The sequence below is a fragment of the Anticarsia gemmatalis genome, chromosome 2 (genome assembly GCF_050436995.1).
Source record: "Anticarsia gemmatalis isolate Benzon Research Colony breed Stoneville strain chromosome 2, ilAntGemm2 primary, whole genome shotgun sequence".
Classification (NCBI taxonomy): domain Eukaryota; kingdom Metazoa; phylum Arthropoda; class Insecta; order Lepidoptera; family Erebidae; genus Anticarsia; species Anticarsia gemmatalis.
In genome coordinates, this window is record NC_134746.1 from 6520490 (window position 1) to 6542349 (window position 21860).

The following is a 21860-nucleotide window of genomic DNA, read 5'->3' on the forward strand; positions in this document are numbered from 1 at the left end:
TAATAAATCGCTGGTCTTAGCACTCGGGGGGACACAAAAGCTTTCATTTATTTATGCGAACTTCCTGTTTACCTCCCGCTTCAAGTGACGTGAACAATTGTTTATTTGCCGCTGTTATTACTTTCCTATTCCACTAATTGAATATCATTTTGGCACTTATATTTGGACAGCTGCGTCTTACATAGAGGTCATGATAACTAAAAGACAAAGAGATTTTAGAAAGCACCTTACGTTTATGTGTACGTGAGATCAAAACTTGCAACAATATACATTATATACATATAGTACAAAAGGTAAAAATGTGCATTATTGCGAGCTTTCGTTTCAAATTAACGAAAATTCATGATTTCCTAATTGTCTGTGAAAGTTACATTCAGACAAATATTGTCAATTTGCTACACTAAAAAGGAAAATCGCATATGTATCCAAATCAAATTATTTCTACAAACAATACTTACTGATGCGTGGTGACGTTGAAGAACAGATGCGAATACTGCGGCGCGGAGTCCTCGGGTCCGTGTGGCGCCGGGAACGACATCACCAGCAGCACCGGCTTGCGAGAGAACCGCCGCTTCGAAGAGCGCAGGAATGCTATCGAGTCGTTCGCTATCAAGTCCGGGTAGTAGTCCTGTAAAATTATATGAATTTTACTGGCCGGTTAACATTATTTTCTCCTAAGGGCTGATATTGTCGAAGTCATATAACTTAATTTGATGAATAACTTTGTCGTTTGGTTCTTTAATTAACAAAATAAATAAATCTTATTGATAATACTTGAAATTATTTGACGGAAATTTGCGTGAAATTAAGTGTAACTGCTTGTTGTGTATTTTGATCAAATCTTGACACCGGGTACTATAAAGGAAAATTAAGATATTTATAAGTCGAAAAGCTTGTTAAAACATGTGACTAATGTTATACCAAATTCTGTGCACTCATGCTGCAAATAAGCTGATAGTCATAGCAATGAGAGATGACATAAGATCGCATAAATTTCTCATGTGTACAAGACTAGGCCACATTTCTATTAAGATGTGTGAAGATAACGTAAGTGGCCGAATTTAGAAAATGAAACTGGCTTTGTCTCATCGTGATTGTGTCACCGCGGATATTTAGTACCGTCATGCTTCGTCACGACACACTGAAATATTATTTTACTAAAATAACAAGTAAATTGCCCTTGGCCTAATAAATCTTTTTATCCTATGATGCGGGCATATTGAGGTCGACTTCTCAGGCTAAATACGGCTCAAAATCTTTTTTATTCATGGAGTATATGGAATTTATTTATCTATCTTTACGAATATCCTATGTTCTCGTTGTGATGTCATGTTAATATTTAAGCTTAGATACCGATTTAAACCGTCTTTGGTTCACGATCGCCGTTTAGACGGTACGAATGAAAGCTCTACTCTTCAGCACTTAGCTATTGTAAATTTAACTAGAGTAAAGTCAAAATACGAAACTACATAATCAGTTGAGAAGGTAGACAAATACGTCCATATTGTAATACCTCTACCTCTGTGGTCCAGTGTTTGCAAACTAATCGTGAACAGAACTTTCAGGCAATGTAAACAAATATTTAATCAATATACGTGATCGGGCCACAGTGTTACATTGTTTACATTCGGAGAAAGGTCTATTGAAGGCTCGGCCTAACTGTTGAATTACAAGTAACGGTGGTCAAACTACTGACTATACCTTTATGCTTTGATGGCCATGACTAAGGGATTGAAACGTTGCGGCTTTTTGGAGTTTGTGCTCTCACGAAAATAGGGACTGTGAACTTTATAAAGTAATTATCATGAAAGAAAATCTTTGGACTAATAAACCACATGAACTCAAAGTTATGACATAACTTTCAGTTTTCTGAAGGCAGCATGTATGGAAACACAAATTCGTCTATACAAATGTATAGTGCATGATTGAAAATACGCTGGATTTTTCCTTCGACGAATTAGGCAGGTATCACTCAGTCATATTTTTAAAAGTGTATGTCTGTGCCTGCTGTTGAAGGAAACTTAATTAGCCAAACAGTTTTTAGCCCACGTTTGCCCTAGTATATTATATTGAATATTGTTCTGTTATATTGTTACTTACCCTCAGATAATCGTCTCCATGTTTGATCTTCTTGCCATTCATGTTGATGCTGTAGTTGTAATACTTGGAGTTCATGATGAGGCCCCCCCACTCGCGCCAGCCGGGCGGGATGTACGAGCCGTTGTACTTGTTCAAGTACTTACCGAAGTACCCTGCACAGACAACCGACAAACATCTATTAAAAGTTTAGAAAACTCACCACTATTGTGAGACTGCCCGATTGTGAAATGAAATAAGTTTTCAGTTTGAAAGTTTCGTGGAGACGTTTGTAGAGTCCTTGGGCTTAAGTTTTTTATTCAACTAAACGCAAATTATACGAACTCAAATCCGTACAGTTCAAGAGCCTTTCAGTTTTAATGGTATGTTATATATTGTACCTTCCTGCCTCAAGTGAAAAAGCATGTCTCAAGGAAATCTTGAAAGTACGAAGATAGTAATAAAATTGAGGAAAACGTTTTCCACAAATTAAAATGTCGTAAATGGCGTCCAATTAACAAAGGACATTAAGTGATTCCCGAGCAAAAAACAATAACACCTTAATTTAAACGGCAAACAATTCGCATAATGAATGAAGGGAACGAACAAATCTACAGAATGAATGAAAAGTGCTCAGTAACAAGAGATCATTGTTCGCGGAGACAATAGTTCTCAAATTTTAATTTCGGCGACATTAATGCAGGGAGGGTTTTTAATTCTGTCGCGAGATGAAGCAGTCGGAGAGGCGCCATCGCCTTCACGGGGCTGAGGGCTCAATGAAGTACAGCCGTTGATTACGGACGCGACGAACTATGTACCCGAGACGTAACATACAGCCTGATTTAACATTCATTTGGCAGAGATTTTTTACGCTACGACACGGGAGTTATTGAAAGATGAGTGACAGTCATTTTCATTTTATACGTCGAGATTATTTGAGAAGTTATATTAATACGAGAAGAACAATTTTAATACAAGTAACCCACTGCTAGGTAAAATGCTCTCCTTTAGATTTTTGCTGAAAAGTACAAAGAATTATCACTTTATAACCTACAAAAAAATGAATATTTTCTATATAAAGAAGGCTTCGCAACACCTTTCTCCTATTAACCATTTTTCCTCATTGTGGTGAAAATTGGATAACCCATTGAAAAGTTGCAGAGCAACCATAAATTACTCCTCATTGTTGGATATAAGACAACGGGGTGCTATAAAAGTGACGTACACTCGAACCAAACAAATACGCAGAATTTCCTTATTCTGCTGAACATTTTCTTACATAAATTAAAATTTAAAAGTACAACTTTTCCTTTCATTTCATAGGGAAATTTGATTTATCTTGCTTACATACGATCCTAATTTAAACTACTGGCAGCACTTTGTGTTGCGACTTAAAGCTCTACCTACCAGTATCCTTTTATACTAGGTTTAAGAACAAAAATATGTGAGCCGTTAATAAAATCCTGTCCTGTCAGATCCTAAATACGTTACTTGTTTCAGTAAGTGAAAATAGCGATAATAAAATATGTCTACAAACCACCACTCAAGTATTGATAAAGTGAACACAAATATAGCCTATTATTCAATCATTCTAACACCTAATTAACGTTGAATTGTTATAATTGAAGAGATAAAGTCTAGTATTTAGAGTATAAATCATAGTTCGCGATTGAAACCAGACGTTGCCAAATGAGAGCGTATTCTGAGAAACTAAGGCGCAGCTGTCACTATCGGAATTAAATTCCACACACAGGAGCTATCTGTCTTAGTAACTTGCGAGATATTATCACCAACTATGGATTTTCTAACTTAATTTATTTGAACTATTTGCTTTTGTGTGTGGTCTTTAACGGGTCTTTGTTTCTTTTGTTTAAAGTTTTGTTATATTTCTAGTAACACGAACAGTTTAGATACATAATTGAAAAATATTAAAGTTAGGCTTTATCTACTTTAGCGTATTTAATTCTTAATTGATATATCAAGATAAAAAAGTCAGAATCAATAATATTATGTACCAATTCAAAAATTACCATAAAAAATTCCAGTTAATTATTTCTTCAAAGAGTTAAATTGATATTGCTTTATTAAATTTCCAGGTATCGTAACATATTAAATGAAACAATAAAACATGTCCGTAACGATTCCGTGTTGTAAATGCAAAAGCAATTGCAACTGTAAAAGCTCTGCCAATTTATTGTCGTGACATTTACTTCGTAATTATTTATGTCTCAAATTATCGCGGAACGTGTCACGGTATAATACCACAGAGAAAAAGAGCACAGCGATATTTAACTGTAGTTCTAGTGTGTAGTAATTTAAATATTAATAATACTAAAGAGAAATCAGTTCTCAGATAAAATAATTACGCGCGTTTTTCATCCAATCATCCTCCCGAGAATTTGTTTTTTCGAGCTAAAAGCTACGGAGTACGGATTAATCCTGACATTGATTTTAATATCTATCGTCTTTTCATCGAATTCTTTCAAACGAAATCAATAGCGTAATGAAAAAATATCACCTTTTCGCTACTACAAATCTGTCAGCTGATTTGTACTACAATCATAATTTCTTTCGGTATAAGCTTTTTTTACAAATAGTTACTTTTTGTCGCCCTGTCATCATCATTACTCTCAGGTCATTGCGACTACTACTAAATATAGGCTTGCACTGTGCTAATCGCAGCCAGTTATTACTTATACCTAATACTATTATTTACAATCAGTAATCGTTTTCATAGCAATTTACCTAGCAAGAAATAGAGCTTTTTCATCGCAAGAAATAGAGTAATTGAATGTGTTAATTTATTAAACTTGCGAAAAATTTATTAACTTGTAAGGTTCTACCAAAATGCTCATGCCATGACAATTATTTAAAAAAATATATTACATACTTAAACATATCTCTTATATTGGGATTTCATTTTATTCCAACGAAAATACGAAATTATTACATCACTTTGTCGAATTTCTTCAAGTGTGTTTTTGATATTTGATGAACAGTAGCTGATTTGACTGGTAGTCAACCTAATAGTATACTACTGAAGTTTAGTACTTATAAAGCCAGTTAAAAATACCATCTTACTTAAGTATGTAGGTCTACTCATGTTCTATATTTAACTCAATCGTACGGTCCTATATCTAATCGTGTGGTTCCAGTTCAAGTTTACCAAGTTATCAAGCTGTCAGTTAGCACACTAGAGCCTCAGTATGACATATTCCGATAACACTATGTGCATCTGTTACTGTATCACGTTTATGTAAATATATGAATTAAATTGTATACATTTTATAAACTTTGATAATATTATGACGTTCAAAATACTTGGGAACGGAAAAGGCTTTTCATTTGAAGTCTCTGACGTGACTTCCGACAGTAAAAGATTTATAACTTTTGAAAAGGATGATGACATTTCGAATTGTCTGTTTTTCTTTTACTCGTTTGATAGGTTCGTTGATTCTATCAATTACATTCAAATTTTACGCATAGATTAAAAATAGATTTGGAAATATGCACAACCCTAAAACTTGTGATAAAGTGTCAATATAATGTTCTTCAGTTATTCGGTTAATCCGTAGGTCAAGCATAAGCATTTTTTATCATAGATTTTCTTTGAAGAGATAAGCATTATTTAAGCAGTCTATTAAAGTTGCCGCTTCTATGTTATGTATAATACAATATATGTGTAAATTCGAAGTAATTTGGCCTACATATTTGGAATACCTTGTAGCCAAAGATAGAGTTCGTTGAGGTTGTAATATGTCAATCTGACAAAGCTCTCGGATCACGACGTAAACATAAATTTTATGTGGTTACATTAACTCGGTTCAAATTCAGCTCATATCAGGGTTAGGTACTATAAAACCTTTGTACACGAAAAGTATTTTAAGTACATTAAAGCTTTTTACGATATATGCAGGTAATTCTTTGTTATCTTGTTTTTAACGTATGTTCTCTTTAGTACCTGCCCTGAGAGCATGAGTTTTACAAAGTACAAAAGTTCATGTTAGCGACTACTTTTTTCTGAATGACGATAATGTGGTATACTTTCACATTAGGGCAAGATATCTACTGATATGAAAGTCGAAATGTATTTCTAATATAGTATACATCGGAGTAATAACACATTGATGAATAAGGGCATGAACTCCGAATCACTTTTCGTACTGCTATGCATCGAAGTAAAACCACAACAAACAATACGACGACTATGAATGACTTTTCTTGATACATTGTTATTCTTTTAGACAGTGCTTTCTAGCACTAGTTAGCTTTAAAACTTTGAGATACATTCTAATCAATATACTCAAGTTACGTAATGTATAAGTAAGGTAGGGCCGTGTCAACCGCGGGTCACGTTCGAAGCAGGAATTTCATTTAGTGTCGGCAACCTTAATCTGGTTGCAGCGCCGCCGGTCCCCGCTGTAATTGCGTTAGGCACAAGACAAACGACCCATTTTACCATAGAGCTTGTGAACCTTTGACAGCTGACTGATCTTTGTTTAATAACTAACGTTTTTGGTATTTATGAACTGTTCGCGGAACTGGTTAACTTATCAATTAGTTTGAAGCAGAATTTGGCAATGTGCTTTTTGTATTGAATAATTGATATATATCTATCTGGCCCAGTGTAAAAAATAGTCACATTTACAGCAGTCAACTAGACTTCCTGTAACGTCTTTTCTTCTTAGTTTTTCCAGGTTTTTCCTCATAAATGGAATGACATGTGGCATAGACATTTACGTATTTGACAAATACCGAATATTAAAAGCTTCCACGACGACTACAATCCGCTTTTAACTTTACCAATTTCCCGTTTCCTAAACATCATTAACTTTTTTATTTCCTATTTTCCTTTCATACTGAATGCTAACAATTTAGTTCCTTACTTCCGGTACTATAGTACTTATTATTCTGTGCTTCCGGCTCGAATATTTCCAACCTACAGCGGGACATATAAATTTTATTCTACTTACTACAGTTTGTTGTTTACTCACTGACTTTTACTATCATAACAAAGACGAATGCGTATTCAGATTTTATTGTAGTTCGTAAAAAGCGAAAACTGTTTCATTATTATTTTTGGGGGTCAAGTACCTTCCTGAACAGTTATGTTTTTGCTGGTAAAGAACTAGGTTGTGCTATTTCCTGAATCCGGCAATGACCTATAAAATTGAATAAAAATCAATGATCAGATTTTATTATTAAAGTGAGTGTAAAAACTTTTATGTCTCACACATTTTTTTATATTTACATAAAAAAAAGAACCAATACCACTGTCAAACGCACGACCAATCTACACTGTTTAAAATTCGAATAGCAAAAAAGATGGCCACTGATTTGAAAGTTTATGTTTCCTAGACAACAGTGGATATTTATTTTTACACTTAACTTGAAAATGATAATGTCTCCTTTTATTTATATTGTTAGTTTCACATTATTAGCGTGTATCGCAGTGAACAAGTCTATCTGGAGGCGGTGTCGTGTCATGTCTCGGTAACCGCGTCCTTATCAATGTAAGTTAGAGGGCTATTCGCGGTAAAGCTCGCCTCGAAACCACCGATACTGACCATAGACACGCAAATCCTACACCTATTGTTTACTTTTTATTTTTAGAACAGGTTTGAATGTAAATATTTTGATCGTATAAAATAAACCCCTTAAGGAGTGTTTTGTTTTTTTTGTAATTTATTAGATTAGATGATATTCTAAAAATGTATAGAAGGGGCTATGAAAAATGCTACGAAATGTTTTGCTAAACATAGTCACATAATAGAAAAGTGTTCATATCTCAAGCGGTTATCGTAAACAAGCAAATAAATCGTTCAAACCTAATATTAGCGTGCAAGCTTAGAATACAATCCAAGCCGATAAAATCTTTTATTTATGACATTAGGTAAACAAGCCAAAACACACCATTTTTATACAAACATTATAGAACCGTAGGCGGACTTCATTAGGACCGCCCGCGCATAATTACAATGTGTCCGATTCATTTCATATTGAGCGTGCTATTGCCATTAATCATATCAACAACAGTGTGTTATAATTTATGGCGGCCAGACGTTGATAATAGATTTTAAGTGTAATTTATTGTTGTTGTGGCCCTTCGAGTTTATGTTACTGCACTTAGGCTTATCTACGAGACTGTTGCGATTAGTCGCGCCATGACGTGTACCAGCATAACGAAACCAATTATATTATTATGAAAAAAGAATACTTGTGAAGAGCAACGAATATTTTTATTCTAGTCATAACGATAAGTTTAAATTCAGAATTAATATTTAATTTATCCACTAATTCTCTTGCTTCATTATAAATTATATTAATCATTTGTATTTAAAGAACAATTTCTTAAGTATATAAATAGTGTTATTTGAAGACCAAAACTCAAATAGGTTTATTAATAGGATTGTTTATAATTAGTTATTTTTTTAGAACATAACAATAAAAGGTTTGAGAAAAGAGACTCAATATGTTCATTATCCTGATGCGTTTGCAAAGGAGGTCAAAAAACTTAAAACAAGCCTATATTGGCAAGACATTCCAACAGCTAATACAAACGTAGTTAGTGTCAGTTAGCACTCAGACCAATATGTCTGCGAACTAACTGTCTTTGTCTATAAAACAAACACACTAACTACTAACTATATTAGCTTAATTATGACAGACACACGAGCGATAGTCAAAGAGTAAGTCATGTTCAGACACTTCAAAGTAAAGTTTTCAAAATATTTCTGTCCACTTTGATTCTATTTTGACTAATGACTTTCCTGTTTGAAACTATGTGTAGCTGTTCATAGGTTGTCAACTTAAGTTCAAATAAATAAATAACAGAGAATCTTCTGTTTTGTTCAATGTGTTATGAAATGTTAACTTTGAAAGTAAATAGGTATATTACCTATTTGTTTATTAACCAATATATTCGCGGATTAAAAAAAGGTTTATTTGTAAAAACTTTTTCGCGTCACATGGAAACATACTGGCATCATATCTTTGAAAAAAAGTAGAATTGCCATTTAAAAATAAACAGTATCTTTTTTTTATTGATTAATGGCTACCATCATTTAATTATATTTTCAAGCTTGCCATTTAAAAAGAAGTATTTCATTGAGTTTTTATTTGCTTTAGTATTTTCAAAGTTCGCATCATTGACAGTATAATTTTTCATAACGGTGTTGTTCAAGTAATCTCTTGGTGTTTCTTTCTTAAAAACGAGTTCTATATTTACCATTAACAACTTTAGTTTAATTCCTTATCTCAATCATCTATTTCAAATCAGAAGTCAATAAAGAAGCGTCAAGTCAGCTTATCGTTAAAATAAAACAAGAAAGGTAAAGACAAATCGACTTTCTTATTTTATTGGGCTCATAAACACGTTTTATACGGTGAAATAAGTGCGTTGTCGATTGTAGCAATCACATTACGATAATGCGTGGTATTGATAACGCGATGGGGGTTTCATTGACAACGGGCTATGAATGACGCCGACGCGTTATGGTACCGCGGGCGTCGAGCAGGCACTTGGGCAGCGTGGTCGAGGCGAGGCATAGAGGCGCCACGTGCCTCGCCCACGCCTCGCGCGGTGAGAGGCGGAGCGGAAGTGTCGTCCGATTTGTCCGTCTGTCGCGCTACTGGAGGCGGTTAACGACTTAGCCTAAGCATCAAGCGATGGGCGACTTGGACATAAATAATCTGCTGTCAAAAGTCTTTATAGATCTTCCTCCTTTTTACGGCAATTTAAGCGAAATAGGCATAATCAAATGACAAACATTTAAAGTGAAAGCCTTCAAACTCTATCTTATTGTGCCTGTCAGCTACTTCTGCACGTATGCATTTGTAACGTGAACATCATTTTTCTTACTGCCTATGAAGAAACCTCACAATCTAAATAGTTAATGCGGCAAATCGATAAATCTGTCAAACAACACACAGACGCCTATTACTCAGACGTGGAGCGCGCCCAGAGGTGTAAGTTGCATGTGATTGCGGCGCGGGCACTGCGGCCGCCGTGACCCGCGTGGGCGGACCATAACTCGTTGAATTATTTATATTTAATATATTATATACGCCTCGCCCGGCACCTTTGACAACACCGACTATTTCAATCATGCCTTAAACGACATAAATTTTATCGAGATCTTGAGAAATGCTGTCTGAATAATTGGAATAATTGTTATTGCGTAGCAAACACGTGTACCTGTTTGCAATTAATATTCCAATTCATTACATCAATTCACTGCCTTTTTTGGCGTAGCTGCTGTAAACGCTACCATTGATTGTATCGAGTTCCTGAGTCAATTAACTCCTGTAGATTGTGGATTTGAGTTCTTGTTGCATTCGATTATTGTCAGAATTTATTGTTATAGATAGCGACAAGTTATCCTGGTCTCAAATAATTGTATAAGTTATGCAAGGTTCATTACTCCCAAACGTTGCGACCCACTAATCATTGCTTACCATTAAAATCAAATAATAATTTTGTATCTAATGTACCATGCTAACCAAAAAGTGATTCTGACTCATTATTCAAATTATAACGAGTTCTATCTATGTCAAGTGATTTCAACTAAGTATAAAAATAATTATGGTCGGTGGGCTACCGGGAGTTGGTTTGGAGGAGTCATCGAGTGCAAGTCAAGGACGGTCGCCTATTGACAGCTCAATTAGGAATACAATAGTCACTCGGTGGCTGAGAGTCGACCAGCGGCAAAAACTGGATCCTGCTTCGAAGAGCGCTTCTGTAGCTGCACACCGACACCACAGACTGGACGCGATTCAATCACTCTCATTCATTATTCTAAACTTCTTTTTGAGCAACATTTTCAAGAACGATCAGATTGTTCTCCAAGTTCCGCAATGGTATGCCTCAATATTCGCTTCTATTCCAACAAAAGCGATCCCAACGCAAAATGTTGAGTTGTTTCAAAAGAACGTATTCAATCATAAATATATTGGAAAAAGTCTAGCTGACTCACGTTACCTGAAAACATTTTCTATTTTCTCTCACTGGACACATTTCTATTTTACTCCGCAATCTGTAATTTTTCGGCTTCAGTGATCTGGGTTGCCAATAATAACATTGGGTGTTTTCGCTCTAATAAATTCACTTATAAATGAAATATTCATTCAATGGTATTCGATTCAACTATTGAAATAAACTGCTTTGCATGTTCACTGGCTAACAAACGTGTATTTAATTTACTTAGCAGTTTCAATATTCAGATTTGTAACTGTGACCATTGCATTGAAATAACTAGGATATATAAAGGAATGACTATTATTTTCCTTTAGAACGTTTAATATTATTAAATAATGAAGTAGCTGAACTAAGAGCTGAATTGATACAGCTTAGAATTGAATTAGAAAAATCTCAAGAAGAAGTTGATTCCTTAAATGTAGAGAACTGTTCTTTACAGAAAGTTATTAGCAGCCAACAAATTCAAATTGACCAACTAAAAATAATTTGCACTAATACTACTGATGGTAAAAAAGTGTCTAAACGCTCAAAAAGGCAAACATTATCTCAGTCCACAAAAACATCTAAAAAATTCCTAAATCTAAATGACAGTTTTACAGAGTTGAACATAAACATTGAGGCATCTAAAGAAAATGATATCCCAAACTCTAATAACATATGTATCACTGCTAATGAGATGAAACAAATTGAAAAGGTTCAAGAGGCACATACTCCATCATATGATCAGCACACCCCCAGTTATACCCAGTTTCAAGTAGAATTTACAAAAGGAGACATCCCTCCTAAACAAGATTGTAAAAGAATTCTCATAGTAACAGACAATTATGGATCTAGCTTAAGAAAAATTACACAAAACATATCAGGATCTTCATACTTAGTGACCTGCATCAGCAAACCTGGAGCAACTAGCGATAAACTTCTAGAATCCTGTGAAAATGTGTGTAAAGACTTTAGCAAACAAGACTTTGTAGTGATCTTATGTGGTAATAATGATAAAAACCCACTTCATTTACAATCATCTCTATATAACTGTATTGGTAGGCTATTACATACTAATGTTTTGCTATGTAGTGTAAAACGTAATAAGTTTCTAAATGAATCAAAATTAAATCAGTTACTTAACCATGTTGGCTCGCAGTTTTCCCACTGTACTTTTGTAAAATCAGATTATGAAGTACCTACTCAATTGTACAATGTTTCCATGTCAAGACACATAGTAAGGCACATACTACATGTTTACTACAATTATAAACATCAACAATATTTGCAGTCAAAGACACTAAACAATAGTAATTTATTATGTAATGCTAAAAAAATTAATGTTATTTCAGTGGGTACACAAACTGATTCATTCTGTCAACAAAATATTAGTACTTTAGATAATATTGGTGTTCAAACTGATCCTGATTCAGAGTTTTTTCGTTCCTAATAACAAATTCATAATATTTCATAACAATATACAGGGTTTAAGATCTAAACTGAATGAATTAGAAATTATTCTTTCTTTAAAAAATGTAGATGTACTATGTCTAAGTGAAACCTTTTTCAAAGATGATAACGCAGACAGCTTGAAATTGTCTGGTTACAGGGCAGCAGCACACTTTTCTAGAAGAAATAAACATAGGGGAGGAGTATGTATCTATGTAAAAAACTCCCTTTGTGCTCAGAAAATTGACTGGATTACAGAACTTTCGGTAGAACAGCACTTTGAATGTTGTGGTATTGCTATTCAAGAAATGAACTGGATCATTGTATGTCTATATAGAACACCAAACAGTAGTTTAGAAACATTTATGTATAAGCTAGAATTAATGTTATTAAAGTTAACTGTTAGATCTCGAAAGTTACACAAAAAAATATTTATTTTGGGAGATTTCAACATAGACACTTTAACTGTAAATACTAGAAGTATAGATTTCATAAACCTACTAAAAAAATACAATGTACACTTGACAATTGATAAGCCTACGAGGATTACCCATCACTCCGCTACCTGTATAGACAATATAATTACCAACCATAAAAAATGTAAATCTGAAGTTTGGGACTTAGGCCTTTCAGATCATACAGGCCAAGCTGTGATAATACCATGTAGTTTAAGCTTTAGAGAAAAATATTGGTACGTAGAAAAACGTATACTTAACAAGTATCACACTGAATTATTCTTAAAATATCTATCTCAAATAAGTTTTAGTGAAGTTTTCGAAGAGAATGACGCAAATTTAGCATACAATGAATTTAGCGAAATGTTTTGCATGTTATTTAATTTATGTTTTCCACTAGAACATATAAAAATTTGCCATAAAGCGAAAACAACATGGAAAACCAAAGGTATTGTAATCTCTAGTAAAAACAAAAGAAAACTTTACGTGCGTACTAAACTAAACAACAATCCTCCACTTAAACTTAATTATAAAAAGTACTGCAAAATATTTAAGCGAGTCACAAAACAATCTAAACAGCTTTCTAATATCAAATATGTCAATGACAGTGAAAATATCACAAAAGCAAGTTGGAACCTAATAAAAAGACAAACTCAGTCGACAAATGAAATTAGAACTACTATAGATAAAATAATTTACAATGAGAACACTATCACATCACCTGAGGATATAGCAACATCTTTCAACAATTTATACATAACTCAAAATTACAAGGTTTGCAGTCAGACAACATATACATCTGAGATAAATAATAATATAAATAGTATATTCTTATTCCCGGTAGATAGTGAAGAAATTATTACAATAGTAAGAAATTTAAAGAATAAGACTAGTACTGGTTACGATAACATTCCTATAAATATTATAAAAATAAGCATAGAATATACAGTGGATGCTCTAGTACATATAATAAATATCATGCTTGAAACAGGAGTTTATCCCGATAAATTAAAGACAGCCATTATAAAGCCACTATATAAAAAAGGCCCAAGGCACGACCTTAACAATTATAGGCCGATTGCTTTGTTGCCAGGTTTCTCAAAGATATTTGAAAAAGTAATTCATAATAGACTGAGCAATTTTTTATCTAGTAATGACATATTGAATGTCAACCAATTCGGGTTTCAAAAAAGAAAAACTACATCTCTAGCCATATTTAAACTTTTTCAGAATATATGGGATAGTATAAATAATAAACGGCGATGCTGCGCGCTGTTTCTAGATATGTCGAAAGCTTTCGACTGTGTGAAATATGATGTTTTATATAATCAGCTAGATAATATAGGTATACGAGGGATAGCATTAAAACTAATCGAATCATATCTAAGCAATCGATGGCAGGCTACAGAGATAGAATTCTACGATACTTCTACGAAAACAATGACTAAAACTCAGTCAAATTTTGAAAATATGTTATTAGGTGTACCACAAGGTAGTATCCTTGGTCCACTTTTATTCCTTATATATATCAATGAGCTCCCCAACATAACAAGACACCCATGTATCATGTACGCTGACGACGCCACTATTTTCATCTCTAATATCAACCTAAGCGATCAAGAATTCGAAAGCGAAATAAACAATACTCTATACACAGTAACAAATTGGCTTAGCACTATTAATCTCAAAGTTAACCTAACAAAAACCAAAATAATGCAATTTAGAAACTACAACACTAAATCAATATCCTTAAACATAAACGAACATGATACAAAAATAGAAGAAGTCAGTCAAATAAATTTCTTAGGGATCACACTAGATCAACACCTAAATTGGAAAGATCATCTCCATAAAATAAATAAAAAAATCTCCAGCTACTGCTACGTAATATCCATATTAATTGAAACTACATCTATTTCTATAGCTATGTCTGCTTATTTCGGTTATGTTTATCCGCTACTGACATACGGTGTAATATACTGGGCAAATTCCACCAGCATACAGTCGACATTTCTTTTGCAAAAAAAATGTTTAAGAATTATATATAATATTCAACCCACTGAGTCCCTTAGAACTGTATTTAAAGATAAGGGTCTACTTACACTTACAGGAATATATATATTAGAATTATGTCTATTTGTAAAAGGTAATACTGAAATATTTAATTTTAAGTCTAACACGAGAACAAACATAAGAAATAAATATAAATACAATATAAATTTGCCTATCATAAATAATGTTATATATCATAAGAGTACTTATATCACAGCTATTCGCGTCTTTAATCACCTTCCTGTGAGCATCAAAAGCTTAAACGGAAAGATGTTCAAAAATACTCTGAAGAGATGGCTAGTGTCACATGTTTTTTATACCCTTCGCGAGTTTTTCGAAACTGAAACAGTTTAAATAGTGTGTAACTTATTATAGTAATACAAAATATTATATTATATAAGATAGAATAATAAGTAAATGTACCCCTAAAAATTTGCAACACCCGAAATGGGTAACTATTGAAACTATTATAATTATAATAATGTAACAACTATTGTACACAGTTTTTATGATGCAATAAATATATGTCTATGTCTATGTCTATGTCTATGTCTAATACTGGCTGTGCATAAAATCAATAATCCTACAAAACATAAAAGACATTAAATAAATTAGTTTTGATCGTTTTCTGAATGGGCCTGTGACATTTAGGAAATTGGCTCGCAGTACCGTTACCTTATCTTATACCTATATTACGTACATAATATGGTATTACATAAAATACACATATACACTTAAGTTTTACAACTGGTGAGTGGCGCGTGGGCGGGCCGGCGTCGTTCATTCATACGTTTATCGCAACCGATGAATGAACTACCAAATAAAACGTTTATTGATAGTCATTTACATTTATTTCCATAATATTATGTGTCTATGCTACTCGAGACTTGAAAGGGCATAAAGTGTAATTTTCCACATTTTATAAATTTGGATTAAAGTCACATAACTGAAGTTCAAATAAATGTAATGTAATAGCCAATGAATTTATACGAGCAATTTTGTGTTATTAAACCGTAGTACCTACATATTTCATCGATTTCGGGTTGTCTGCTAGTGTTACTTTAGTTGAAAGCTCTTTCTATGTAAAATTCACTTGCAAACAATCTTGATTTAAAACCTGACGTATGGTGGAAGATATGATATGATGCGTTCGTAGACTACCTACATAGATAGTGCATGTCTAATTGTAAAGTTTCAGATGTGAGTAATGGTATTAATTTGACGATGGTGTAGACAATACGAATTAGTCCCTTTCCGGTCGTTAAGCAGGACATCCAGAGGGCTATATTTTTAACAGAACAATTGCTACAATTAGCGTGTCGTAAAATTATGACGTGAAATCTCCAACAGACAATTATGAAAAAGTTGAATTATATTCAATTAGTGAGCGGCTACGACTATGTGGGATATAATAGAAGCTTCCTTGATTTACCGCTCATTTTCTAATAGGGCTCTCAATTGGTTCAAATTATTACTATGATTAGCACTGTTGTTCAATGTCCTTATTCTTATTTGAATTGCTAGATTGGCTAGTGTAGCGACTACACTAGACACACTCGTAGTGTGTAACTGTGTACAGTTGTAGATTAAGAATTATGTACCTACGTATGTATTACAAATGTAGTTTGCTTTACGCAATCATTAATTTAATCATGTTTACATAAGCGTCCCACGCTGCACAAATTGTTCAAACAGATAGACAGATAGTTTATTTGTCGAGTGTCTGTTGCTGCGCCCTATCGACATGTAATTAAATTAATTATAGGTTCACAGTATTCCCATCATCATCATAATTCGTGTTTTCAAGTCATAAAGAAGGCTCGCAGTCAATATAATTGTAAACCGAATTACGTTCATTAATAAATGAATGATTACTTGATTGGTTCTTAAGCGAAGTCGGACATCTTAGAATGTCTGTCAGAGGGACACTAACATTTTTGACGCGTCCCTTCCGCTCCACTAATTACGTTCGTAATGAAAATCGACTCAAGTTCACGGGCGACCGTCCATTTCTAAAAATAAACCACTTTGGAGCGCCATAAAAGAGAGATGAGAGAAATATCTGAGCACCAATAAAATTGAAAAGCCTCATTATCGGGGCCGCATGTTTGTGATGACCGAAATCATCAGTCACGTTTGGGATAGTGATGTATTTGACCCACGAGTTAGCACCCACGACCTTTGGGAAGGGCCCGTCATTAGGCCGCTGCGCCCCACGCAAAGGTGTCTAGTGGCTTGCGAAACGATCCGTGGCAACTACACGTTTCTCATGAACACTTTTAGTCCATTGAAATGTTACATGAATTTTACATTTCTTAGAGGACGCAATTTTATTTTTGGAACATGTAGGGGGGGTCAATAGAAGCTTAACTTGAAGTTTGTGGGGTCGCCACTCTTGTCCCCCGGCCGCCATCTTGGAAAAGGGGGTGGAAACCCTTTTTTCGCTATATCTCGAAAACTATGCGTCTTACAATGAAACTGTAAAAGCATAATTTGTAGCAAATTATTTTGCCTACAAATATGTTTAATAACTTTTTGCCCTAAATCAAAAATTAAAGAAGTTATAAGCAAAAACGTGCAATTTTTTTTATAAAATTTTTCTTTGTTTCTATATAACTTTTTTTAACAACAGCCGCGCGGATCGACCTCTGAGGTTAAGCCACGCTTGCCGAGGTTGTTCTGTGGATGGGTGACCATCTTACACATATCGATTTCCGCCTTGTCTCGGAAGGCACGTTAAATTGTGGGTCCCGGCTGTCATTTTCGAAGATTTTTGACAGTCGTTAACAGTAGTCAGAAGGTTGAAAGTCTGACAACCAGTCTTAACGAAGGGTTTCGTTTTAAATCCCAGGTAACTGGGTTGTGGAGGTCAGATAGGCAGTCGCTCCATGTAAAACACTGGTATTCAGCAGCATCTGGTGAGACTGAAAGCCGACTCCAACATAGTTTGGAAAAAAGGCTAAGCTGATATGAATATATACAAAAAAATACCTCAGACCAATCTTGTAGAGTATTTTTCGAGGAAATTTTCTTCATATATTTATTTTCAATTTCATTAAATAGAAACTAAGTAACAGCGCTCCGAATTAGACCGGATTCGGAAAGAAATTTTTTGTAAAAAAAATCACTTTATTGCTTATAACTTGTTTAATTGTTAATTTAGGGCAAAAAGTTATTGAACATATTTGTAGGCAAAATAATTTGCTACAAATTATGCTTTTACAGTTTCATTGTAAGACGCATAGTTTTCGAGATATAGCGAAAAAAGGGTTTCCACCCCCTTTTCCAAGATGGCAGCCGGGGGACAAGAGTGGCGACCCCACAAACTTCAAGTTAAGCTTCTATTGACCCCCCCTACATATTCCAAAAATAAAATTGCGTCCTCTAAGAAATGCAATATTCGGCCCTTAAATTGTAACATTTCAATGGACTATTTAAGGTATTTAGAATTCGTTGACGCTTTGATTGATACGCGCGATGTGATAAATAATTGAACGTTTATTAAAGCTAATTTGTTTATTTATAAGTCCACCTACAGTTTTTGTTCAATTTCAATTAACTTTATTTCTTCTATAAATATCGAATGATAAATTACCACATTACGGTTATTATTTATTATTACTTATTTACAAGAAAAGGTAATTTGAGCATGTAATAAAAATGTTTTTTTTTTCTTTGGTATGGTAACACCTGGGCGGTCTCAGGTGGCAAGCGTAATACAATAGTTAAATTAATGGCTAACGAGTAATAACATACAGATTCAGTTTTGGCTTCGATACATTACCCAGCTATGAATTATGTTGTAAGTAAGTGTAAAACAATAATAATCTAATTATGTTTTTAAAATAAACATTAGAAATTTCACAATCTTTAAAATTGAGTAAACCTGCATATTTATGTACACCGTGCAGCCTGATACAAGTTTATGCGACATGGCTGCATTTTAGCCTTCAATTTTATGGCCTGTACAAATACAAAGATTTATTGTATCCTGAGCTAAAATTGTATAGAATCCAAGGTTCATAAACACAGAGTTTATCTTATATTCAATTTTATGGTCCGCAGCCAGCAGCGTGAAAATGACGTTTTGAAATTAAACATTGGTGCTCTTGCAATAAACACAGGAGTATACTTAGCACGCACTCGCCAGACATAAAGGTCGTGCACTCCCACACTCGATCATCTCGGCATTCTCAAGTGATGTTTATCTGTTAGTTGGCACATACAAGGGCCTGCCCTAAGCGGGGATAATTAGCGAGTGTTCAAGCACCTGGCCGCTTTCCCTGCTCGTGTGAAAGTTACTCACTTAAATGCAAACAACATTTAGCTGAACGAATGCATTGCAAGCATGACCTTTAACATCTCAATGGCCGCATAATAAGCTGAACCGATCGTGTCAATAACATTGTTGTGAAGTGAGCTTTCGGCAGACTTTCCGGTTCCGATAACCATAACGTGAAACACAAACCAAGATACTACAAAGTCGTATATGAAAGTCATCTTAACTTACTATTAATCTTATCCGTCGATTATAAATAAACATTGTCATAATACAATAGGAATGTAGTAAAACTAACTGGACTTTACGATGATAAACGAGAAGGGTCTCACTCATAGAGGCCGACACCACCCAACACTATTGTTTCACCACAGATAAAAAAGCGCGGTTATCAAATATCCAGCAAAGAGGTTGTAGTCGCAGAGGTATGTAATATACACCGGGACCACAACGAGGTCATCGCGAAGGTGCAAGTGGGAGATGGCTCGTCACTACTCATACCGTTAGGGTTGTCTATGATCATCTTGAAATGAAGCAAAGTCGTGCCTGATATTCGTGCACGATTAGATTTGCTAATGATGTTACTTTCTTAGAAGAATCGGTGAATAGAGAATATGGTACTTTTAGGTTCATTTCATTGGCATCATTTTTAACAACAGTAACATTGCTGAATCAATATTTATCCAAGTATCTTATGTCCAATTTTAGTGTTTAAAACTTCTGCTAATTAAGTTCTGAGCATTGAAATAGAATTTTCAACAGTAAGAACTCTTATGTCAAACCAAACGTCAGATTTTACAATATTATTATATAGAACACCACATTAATCTAGGTAATATCACTAAAATGGTTGACTGCATTTAATTGTCTGGCTCCGGTGTATCAGTTTTTCAGCTATACATTCCTAAGACAGAATTTATATTGCACATAACTATTAATAGACATTAAACCATAGCTGGAATATTTTCTAGTAGTTTACAGCTGTGTGGTACGGAACGCTAATTACGCAAGACTTGTGCGTGACTGGTCCAATAATGTGTTTCCTGTTGGTTGACACTATCTGCACGATATTGAGAGAAAAAGTGCTTTTTAATTGATCTGATAATTGCTGTAACTTATATGTAATTGAATTCAATCAACGCCGGAAATTATAACAAAAAATAACGATAAATATCGCAGTAAAGACTAGTATTAGTTGTAGTAATTCTAGAACATCCATACTAGCCATATCCATACTAAATATTATAAATGCGAAAGTAACTCTGTCTGTCTGTCTGTATGTTACTCAATCACGCCTAAACTACTGAACCAATTTGCATGAAATTTGGTATAGAGATATTTTGATACCCAAGAAAGGACATAGGCTACTTTTTACCCCGGGAAAATGACGCATGCCCATGGGATAATTCAGGTGGCAGAGGAAGTCGCGGGTAAAAGCTAGTTCTTTATAATATAATGTTCGAGATATTATCATATAATAACGTTATGAAAAGTGTTACGAATACATCAAGATTATAACGTTGACACGGATTTGAGGTTACGCATATTCTATTGTTACAAATGGTTATTAAAATCGTGCTAACATGATTAGTGATTACTGTCTTTGTATTACAGATCAATCAATTTATGTACTTTTAACGGTCAATGTATACCGCTTAAGTGTATATATATATTAAGTGTATATATTTTACTTTTACGACTCTTATTCAAGATTTTGAAGGAAAAATGTATCATTTAAGTAAATTATCCATGCAGCTTTTGTTACGATAACCCTTGCGTTGTATTCATGTATCTCTATATCATAGACAATCGTAGATTCAAACTTGTTTTTACAGATTATGTTCGCTGACATCTTTGCGTAACTACTTTTCTGTTTTTAACTTCAGAACGTTTTAAATCATGTGGCAGAAGGAAATTTCATCTTCGCGTATTTTCTTATTACACACATAACTTTAAAAGGAATAGAATAAATGCGTAAGAATTCCAATTAGTGCGGACAGCCCTGTAGTGCTCGCTCAAAGGCACGTAAGTACGTAGAGTCGCGGCCGCAAACCTCGGGCGGCGCGGCGTGCCCGTGCTCGTGCCCGCTAGACAGAGCGGCGCGCCACTAACTAGCAACTTTATCACCTCAGTTGTACTGAGCTATACTTTATCCACACCTAGCTCATTGTTTGCTAATCTTGTTCAAGCAAAAAATAGCTATTGAAAATTGTGATGTGGGTGGTGAGTTGACACTATGTTTAAGGCCTCTTCGAATTGTTGAATGAAGTCGAGTAATGTAGAGTTATCAAGGTTTTTGTGGGTACTAGTTAGATCTATAACTACTTTAAACAATTATGTTGATTAAAAAGTTCGAGGTTAAGTATTTCATTATGAACTGGAAAAAGCTTGTGTTGAATTTTCACAGCGAAAATAATCTGTAAATTACACTGAAAATGATTATCGGTTATTGACGTGATTGTTATAATCTGAATACACAACTGATCAGCATGAAGCAGAAGAAATTGTCTCATATAATTAATTACTGCATTGATTTGGAACTACAATTGTATTTTTATTTAAAATTTTCCAAACATACGTAAGACTTTTCAGT

At 34.2% G+C, this 21860-nt stretch overlaps 1 protein-coding gene across 2 annotated transcripts in view; it reads right to left on the bottom strand.

Moving 5' to 3' along the window:
- Positions 1-21860, bottom strand: part of Sulf1 (Extracellular sulfatase Sulf1) — an 82653-nt gene that overhangs the window by 14051 nt on the left and 46742 nt on the right. For both annotated transcript variants that reach the window (XM_076127695.1, XM_076127687.1), the window contains exons 4-5: positions 2101-2252; positions 459-628 (exon numbers count right to left, since the gene is read on the bottom strand). In XM_076127695.1, the coding sequence (XP_075983810.1) occupies positions 459-628; positions 2101-2252 (322 nt within the window). The remainder of the gene's footprint in view (positions 1-458; positions 629-2100; positions 2253-21860) is intronic.